An 8,608-nucleotide genomic window follows, 5' to 3' on the forward strand; every position below is an offset into this window, starting at 1 on the left:
TTTTATTTATTCATTTGTCAGAGAGAACGCACAAGCAGGCAGAGTGGCATGCAGAGGAAGAGAGAGAAGCAGGATCCCCACTGAGCAAGGAGCCCGATGTGGGACTCAATCCCAGGACCCTGGGATCATGACCTGAGCCGAACACAGGGGCTTAACCAACTGAGCCACCCAGGCGTCCCAACAGTAAGGGTTTAATAAATGTTAACTGCTCTCACTATCTGGCTTTTACACTTTCAACACATTTGAAGTCTATTGTTAGATCAACAGACATCTACTAGTTCTTTTAGGATGAAGGCACTGTGTGAAGTGCGGAAGGTAAAGAAATGGGAAGAACTGAGCTCTTGAGCCCAAGGAACGTCTCGGCTCTGCCACTGCCATCTCTCAGGTGACTGACGACAATAGCCTGCAAACCAGTCTCTCTGCTTCCAGGCTCATTGTGTTCAATCTAAGTTCCTTCCAGCAGCCGGCAGGGTCTTTCAAAACACAAACTGGGACAGGATATTCCTATTCTCCACAGCCTTCCCTTCTGCCCTTACAATTAAGTCCCAGCTCCTTCACATTGCAAACAAGTCTGCTCCCTGCCTTCCTCAGAAGCCCAATCTTTCATCTCTTGCCCCCTGCCCTCTTAACTCCCCCATGCTAAGCTTCACCTCTTCTGAACTATTTCTAGCTCCCCAAACTGGCCTGCTGTCTCCCAACAAACTGGCCTGTAGTCTCTGAACAAGTTGCCCCTGCCTAGAACCCAGATTCCTATCCCTCTACCTGGCTGACTTCAGCAGCCTTTCAGAACATCACATAGATGCACTTCCTCCAGAAAGCCTTCCCTGACATTTATCTCCCAAACACAGAGTAAGGGCACCTCCTCTTAGCTCATTCCTGTCCTGGGATGGAATATACTCTTGTAATTCTAAGAGCAACTAACTATCAACCTCCCTCCCTCATCACAAGGGGAAGGCAAGCCCTGCATCTTGCTTATCACCAGGTCTTTGTCACAGAGCACAGAAAACACAATCTGGCATAAGTGTTAGGGTTATGTTGTGGAAAGAAGTTAACAGGTCAAGTGGCAATGAGAACCACAATATGACCCATGCTTCTGCTAAAAAAGGGCTCTATCACAGACAAATGTGCTCTATCACAGAGCACTTCAAGTGCCTTGCCATACCTCATTTGGTTACAGAGCAGACAAATAACTACCCCACTCCCTTGCTTACCCAGTGAAGGACTGCGAGCCCTTTATGCAACTTGCATAAGAGCCATCACTTGAGTGAACAAGACTCAGGTAAGAAAGCAGCAGGAGACGAAGTGGGGAGCAGACTCTGGAGATGATGAGGAGATAAGCTGTAGGCCACACACATCCTCTAACAGCTTTTGCGTCAAGGGGTGACAAGGCCATGGCTGGGCTTTAGCAAGATCATTCAGAAAATAGATGATGGGCTGGAGAGTGAAAGACCGGAAGGAGACAAGGAAATGGGTTAAAAAGAGGGTAAAATGATGTAGGCACATAATGACATGGGCTGAAAAGAGAATGGCCAGCACTTGCACAACAGTCCTGATGCAGGCAGGATAATGAAGGAACAGGGAGAGAATACTAACAGCCACTTTTTATTTTTGCAGTGCCTTGCAATTCCCAAAGTGTTTTGTTTATAACTGTGATTCTCAAACAGGGTGGCACATTAGAATCATCTGGAAAGGCTTTAAAAAAACACCAATGTCAGGGCACCTGGGTGGCTCAGTGGGTTAAAGCTTCTGCCTTCGGCTCAGGTCAAGATACCAGGGTCCTGGGATCGAGCCCCACATCAGGCTCTCTGCTCGGCAGGGAGCCTGCATCCCACGGGCTCTCTCTGCCTACTTGTGATCTCTGTCTGTCAAATAAATAAACAGAATATTAAAAAAACAACAACAACAAAAAACAAAGTCCAGGTATTACCCCTCCCCCTCCAAACCAGTTAAATCAGAATGTAAACTCTACTAGGGCAGGAATTTTACCTGTTTTCCTTACTGTCTGTTTGAACAGTACCCAGCACATGCATGGTGCTCAGGAAACATTTACTCAATGAATAAATGAATGCATGAATGACTGTACCATTATCACCTGAGATCTAAGGGACAATTCTGTTTAAAACTCATGGAGTCAGTTAAGCGGCTACCTTCGGCAGGGGTCATGATCCCAGAGTCCTGGGAGGGAGCCCCATGTTAGGCTCCCTGCTCAGCAGAGAGCCCGCTTCTCTCCCTCTGCCTGTAGCTCTGCCTACTTGCGCTCTCTCTCTGTCAAATAAATAAACAAAAATCTTAAAAAAAAAACAAAAACTTAGAGTAATCAGACAATGTGAGTTACCATGGCAGCCCTGGGAAAAAATACTACCAGTTAGACCTCTGCTCTCAGGAGCCTACATTCTTTCTACAATAAGTAAAACTTTCTTATTTCTAAAGCACTGTAATATACAACATGTATCTCAATAACAACTAGAGGTTACTCAAAGTGAGCAGAAGGAAAAGAGAGGAGCCTTATTTAGTGGCCAATGAACTGACAAAAAGAATTTAAGGGCCATGAGCAGGGAATGGCTAAGACAGATTCCAACCCTTATGAGATTTTGAATTAATCATATTGTCAGGGCTTAAGCATGGTGAGAAAGCAGCCATATATTAACCAGCTTCCCTGCCCCCAAATATTTGGGCAGAACCCAAATGCAAGTACATACCAATGTATTATTCTTTTCTAATTAATTCCTTCAGTATATCTGTTCTGGCTTGGTGCAAAGTAAGAGTTTGTTTTTATCTGAAAAAACAGTGCCACATGTAAATGGATAAAATTTGTTGAGTCAGATGTTCAGGAAGCTACATAGATAAGGAACAAGGAGCCCCGAGTTCTTGAAAAGAATCATAGAAGTAGTATAGAATCACAGTATCTTAGAGTGTCTTTTGTATCGACTCCCCTCTACCATATTGCCAACCAGCAGTCATCTGGCCTGGACATGAACTTTTCAATGATAGAAAACTCAGTATCCTCAAGACAGATCTGGGCAATTCTAGTTGTTACAGCAGTTCTTTATATCAAATTTAGCATCTGCCTGTTACTTATGAGTCCTTGTTCTGCCTTCTGGAGTAGTACACCCCACAGCACACCTCATCTCTTTTCCATTTGGCACATTCCCCAGATCCATAAGGACGGTCTTGTTCTCTCTAAACTTCTCTTCTCCAGCTTCACTCCCTTGAATCACTTTTTCTTGTGTTTATGACCTACGGGGCCCCCAACATTCCTAATCCCAAGGTCAAAGCAAGCAATGGCACCAAAGTACTTGCTACAGAATCTGAGGGTGAGGAAGAGCCAGTGAAAGAGCTTGTCAAACACGCCTACCTGTAGTAAAAGCACATGTAACCTCAGCCACTCTTCAGTCCTCATACTCTATGCAGGGCTTCTCAACAACACACTGTTCACCTACTGGGCCAGATAATCCTTTTTTGTTGGGGGCTTTCTTGCACATTGTACAATGTTGAGCAACATCCCTGGCATCTGCACACTAGATGCCAGTAGCACCTTCCCAGATGTGACAACTAAAAATGGCTCCATGCTCAGGATGCCTGGGTGGCTCAGTCAGTTAAGCGGCTGCCTTCAGCTCAGGTCATGATCCCAGGATCCTGGGACTGAGTCCCACACTGGGCTCCTTGCTCAGCTGGGAGTCTGCGTCTCCCTCTGCCTGCTTTGCATGCCACTCCGGCTGTTTGTACTCTCTCTGACAAATAAATAAATGAAATCTTTAAAAAAATAAAAAATGAAAATGTCTCCAAACTCTGTCAAATGTCCCGGGGTGGGGCAGGGGCAAAGTCACCCTCACTTGAGAGCCACTGCTCTATCCAATGACTCTGTTCATCTGTCACTACTCAAAACTCTCCTCTGATGGTTTAATGGTAACTTTCCAGAAGTCTAGTTATGTATCAAAATGGCATTTTAAACTTTAGAAGTATTTATCTTTTGGGGAACAACATGCATTGGTGAGGATGTGGAGGAAAAAAGAACCCTCCTGCACTGTTGGTAGAAATTAAAACTGGAGCAGCCACTGTGGAAACAGTGTGGAAGTTTCTCAAAAAATTAAAACTAGAATTGCCATATGATCCAGCAATTCCAGTACTAGATATTCATGCAAAGAATATGAAAACATGAAGTAAAAAAAATATATGCATCCCGGGCACCTGGGTGGCTCAGTGGGTTAAAGCCTCTGCCTGCAGCTCGGGTCATGATCCCAGGGTCCAGGATCGAGCCCCGCATCGGGCCCTCTGCTCAGTGGGGAGCCTGCTTCCTCCTCTCTCTCTGCCTGCCTCTCTGCCTACTTGTGGTCTCTCTTTCTGTCAAATAAATAAATAAAATATTTTAAAAATATATATATATATATATGCATCCCTATGTTTACTGCAGCATTGTTTACAACAGTTAAATTATAGAAGGAACCCAAGTGTCCCTTGATAGATGAATGGATAAAGGAGATGTGGTATACACACACACACTGGAATATTAACTATTAAAAAAAGAATGAAATCTTGCCATTTCCAACAACATGGATGGATTTAGAGGGTATAATGCTAAGAGAAGTAAGTCAATCAGAAAAAGATAAGGGGTTTTTTTTGCAACCTGAACATCTGAATTCAAGTAAAATAGTCTGTCTGACCAGGGCTATGTGAGGCAAGCCTCACATATCTGATCACTCAGTAGATTAGAAGGGCCTTCCTCACCACTATTTAAACAATTTAGGTATCTGAGAAGCCAGTGGAGGTGAGTGTACTACAAGAATGGTAGCTTCAGGATGAAAAGTTGGCAGGGGAGGTAAGAGAATGTAGAGTGAATCTCAGCTGAAAAGGGAGGGAAAGGGGCGCCTGGGTGGCTCAGTGGGTTAAAGCCTCTGCCTTCGGCTCAGGTCATGATCCCAGGATCCTGGGATCAAGCCCTGCATCCGGTTCTCTGCTCAGCAGGGAGCCTGCTTCCCTTCCCCTCTCTCAGCCTGCCTCTCTGCCTACTTGTGATCTCTGTCTGTAAAATAAATAAATAAAAATATTTAAAAAAAAAAAAACTTTAAAATTAAAAAAAAGGTGGGGGGGAGTACAAAGAGAAAGGTCTGCTTGATATAAAGCCTGAAGATCTTACCTTCCACTTCACAGGCCATCAGCTTGCCCTGGGGGCTCTCAGCTCTTGGTCGAGGGAAGGCGGGGGGGGGGGGGGGGGACCTAGAGCTAAGACACCTGGCCCTTGTCTTCTCCCCCAGGCCTGACCATACATTCAGACACTCAATAAACATTTACCACCAGACCTTGCACGGGGACCACATCTGGGAAAACACCACCGCACCCTCGGAATTTACGGGAGGAGACCAGCACTGACAAGCCATCAAGGAAGCGGTGGGAGCGATAAAGGAGTATAGCAAGGCTCGGACACCCAATCGCCAGAAGCCCTCCGCCCCCCGTCCATAAGACCAGGCCCCCACCGCCGCGTAGCGCCGGACCCCAGAGGCTGCCTTCATCGAGCCCGTTTCCCCAAGGTTGGTCCGGGTCTGGATGTCGCCAACCCCTGTTCGGACCTACAGACCTCGCCGCAGTTGAACTTTGCAGACTCTCCCTCCTTCCTCAGGGTTTGCCAACTCCACGAGCCTTGCTGAGCCGTGCCAGACACCGTCCTCGAGGCCTTGCGCGCCCGTGACGTCATTGCCATGCGCCTCTCGCACGCCAAGGCACTATGGCTCTGGCGCGGCCTCTGCGAGTGGTGCGGCTCGCGGTTCGGTTGTTTTTGGCACCTCGACGGGACCTAGCGGTCCGCGGTCCGGAGGAGCCCCTGCCAGTAGTTCGCATCCCGCGGGCTCTACAGCGGAGGCAGGAAGAGCGGCAAGGCAGACGGAGTTCCCCGCGGCTGGTGCTGGCGCGACCTGGCCCGCTGCTGATCTCGGCGCGGCGGCCAGAGTTGAACCAGCCGGCGCGCCTCACGCTTGGCCGTTGGGAGCGCGCGCCACTAGCTTCGCGTGGTTGGAAGAATCGGCGCTCCCGCAGGGACTACTTCTCTATCGAGCGAGCGCAACGTGAGGTACCAGCGCTGCGGAACCCCCAGTCCGAGGGCAGCTTCGCGGCTCTTGGTCTGGAACCCCGCGTGCTGCATGCACTACAGGAGGCAGCTCCTGAAGTCGTTCGGCCTACAACCGTGCAGTCGCGCACCATACCCCCTCTACTTCGCGGCCGCCACATCCTTTGCGCTGCGGAAACCGGCAGTGGCAAGACTCTTGGATACCTACTACCTCTGCTTCAGCGGCTCTTGGGCCGGCCAAGCTTGGATTCGCACAGTTTACCAGCTCCTCGAGGCCTGGTCCTTGTGCCTTCGCGAGAATTAGCCGAACAGGTGCGGGCGGTGGCCCAGCCCTTGGGCGTCTCCTTGGGCCTCCACGTCCGGGAGCTAGAGGGAGGCCGTGGCATGAGTAGGATCCGGCTGCAACTGTCCAAACAACCCTCAGTAGATGTACTAGTGGCCACTCCAGGAGCTCTGTGGAAGGCCCTGAAAGGTCAACTAATCACCCTGAGGCAGCTCTCCTACTTGGTGTTGGATGAGGCAGACACACTATTGGATGAAAGCTTCCTGGAACTAGTGGACTATATCTTGGAGAAGAGCCATATAGCAGAAGATCCCGCTGACTTAAAGGACCCTTTCAATCCCAAAGCTCAGTTAGTGCTGGTGGGGGCCACATTTCCTGAAGGTGTAGGCCAACTGTTAAGTAAAGTTGCCAGCCCAGACTCTCTGACCACCATCACCAGCTCCAAGCTCCACTGCATCATGCCTCATGTTAGACAGACATTTATGAGGCTGAAGGGAGCAGAGAAGGTGACTGAGTTGGTGCAGATTCTCAAGCAGCATGACAGAGCATACAGGTCTAGCCCCTCGGGAACTGTTCTGGTATTTTGTAATAGCTCCAGCACTGTGAATTGGCTGGGATATATTCTGGATGACCACAAAATCCAACACCTAAGGCTTCAGGGACAAATGCCAGCCTCAATGAGGGCAGGCATCTTCCAGTGCTTCCAGGAGGGCTCCCAAGACATACTCCTCTGCACAGACATAGCCTCTCGGGGCCTGGACAGCACCCATGTAGAGCTAGTTGTCAATTATGATTTCCCTCTCACCCTGCAAGACTACATCCACAGAGCCGGTAGGGTGGGCCGTGTAGGAAGCGAGGTGCCTGGCACCGTCATCAGCTTTGTGACCCATCCCTGGGATGTAAACCTGGTTCAGAAGATTGAGCTGGCAGCACGCCGGAGGAGAAGTCTTCCAGGACTTGGGTCCTCAGTGAGAGAGCCTTTGCCCCAGCAAATCTGATGGCAGCCAGCTTAAATGTGATGCCATTAATAGGAATCTTTCCCTTTGTCCTGGGTGGGTGAGCACACTTGTCAGTAGGATGCACTGGGCAGCCAGTCACCTCTCTGAAGGGCTGGTGAGCTGTTTCTGGCTTCCAAAGGTAGATGGGCCAGCACTGCGGAGTGAGCATGGTTCTTTGTAATCTTTCACATGAGTTCTGAAAAATAAAGTAGATTTTTGGCATTGTATTATGACATAATTCCTAACAGTAAATGATGTATTTATGGGGCTCCTCTAATAATAGTTACCACTGGGGTAGAATTCATTGGATTGTGAGAAGATTCACACTTTGAACAACACATCTGGGACTGAGGCACTTCCATTGCCGTTTTATTATTATTTTTATTATTTTTTATTTTTCTTTTTTTTAGAAGAATATCTTTTTTTTTCTTTTTTAAGATTTTTTATTTATTTGACAGAGATCACAAGTAGGCAGAGAAGCAGGCAGAGAGATGGGGGGAAGCAGGCTCCCCGCTGAGCAGAGACCCCCCGATTCGGGGCTCAATCCCAGGACCCTGGGACCATGACCTGAGCCGAAGGCAGAGGCTTTAGCCCGCTGAGCCACCCAGGTGCCCCTATTTTTATTTTTTAAAGTTTTTATTCATTTGAGAGAGCAAGCACGAGCAGAGAGGGACAAAAGGAGAGGGAGAAGCAGACTCCCCAATGAGCAGGGAGCCTGATGTGGGGCTCGATCCCAGGACCCTGAGATCATGACTGGAGCCAAAGGCAGACACCCAACCAACTGAGCCACCAAGGTGCCCCATTCCATTGCTGTTCAATTAGTAAACAGATTTTATTTCTTGCCCCCAAAAACATCCATTAAGCATCCCAGAGAAAGGAAAGGGGATGTGACTAGCAGAGAGATTTTCTTCAACAGTGCCCACGGCAAGCTTGGGCATTCTTGGTGAAATCTCTCTGGGACGTACTGGCAGAAGAATAGAAGACAGACAGACTGACACAGAAGTATTGGTGTGCATTTCCAGGCTCTACCTTCTTATCTCTTGTGGCAGGGAAAGAGAAAAGAGGATTAAACTTTTTACAAAACTGGCAAAATAAGCATATAGCATTCTCTGCTTCTAGGTTCCAGTTTCTGCATCATTCTATAAGCCTAAAGTAATGCACAGTTGAGAGTCAAATACTCCACAAAACAAAATACTTGCACACTGAAAATGATGAGGTTGCAGAGAAAAGAAATGGGCACAGGGCAATCCGCCAGGAGAGAATATTGTA

At 48.1% G+C, this 8,608-nt stretch overlaps 2 protein-coding genes across 6 annotated transcripts in view; one reads left to right on the forward strand and one right to left on the reverse strand.

The window, feature by feature from the left end:
* The window catches only part of DUS2 (dihydrouridine synthase 2), a 51,210-nt gene extending 45,515 nt beyond the window's left edge, over nt 1-5,695 (reverse strand). Inside the window, exons 1-2 of one of the 5 annotated variants that reach the window (XM_032854134.1) lie at nt 5,573-5,695; nt 2,700-2,776 (exon numbers count right to left, since the gene is read on the reverse strand). The gene's annotated coding sequence lies outside the window, so the exon portion shown is untranslated. Of the gene's footprint in view, nt 1-1,211; nt 1,695-2,699; nt 2,777-3,355; nt 3,604-4,188; nt 4,206-5,572 lie in introns of those variants that run through there. The other 4 variants (XM_032854135.1, XM_032854137.1, XM_032854136.1 and 1 more) reach the window with 4 other exon arrangements.
* A 24-nt stretch (nt 5,696-5,719) lies between these two features.
* DDX28 (DEAD-box helicase 28) lies at nt 5,720-7,566 on the forward strand. The gene has a single exon (XM_032854130.1). The coding sequence runs from the start codon at nt 5,720-5,722 to the stop codon at nt 7,337-7,339; it is 1,620 nt and encodes a 539-aa protein (XP_032710021.1). The 3' UTR covers nt 7,340-7,566.
* The last annotated feature ends 1,042 nt before the right edge of the window (nt 7,567-8,608 follow it).

Source organism: Lontra canadensis, unplaced genomic scaffold (genome assembly GCF_010015895.1).
Source record: "Lontra canadensis isolate GAN:19392208 unplaced genomic scaffold, GSC_riverotter_1.0 scaffold8, whole genome shotgun sequence".
Lineage (NCBI taxonomy): Eukaryota > Metazoa > Chordata > Mammalia > Carnivora > Mustelidae > Lontra > Lontra canadensis.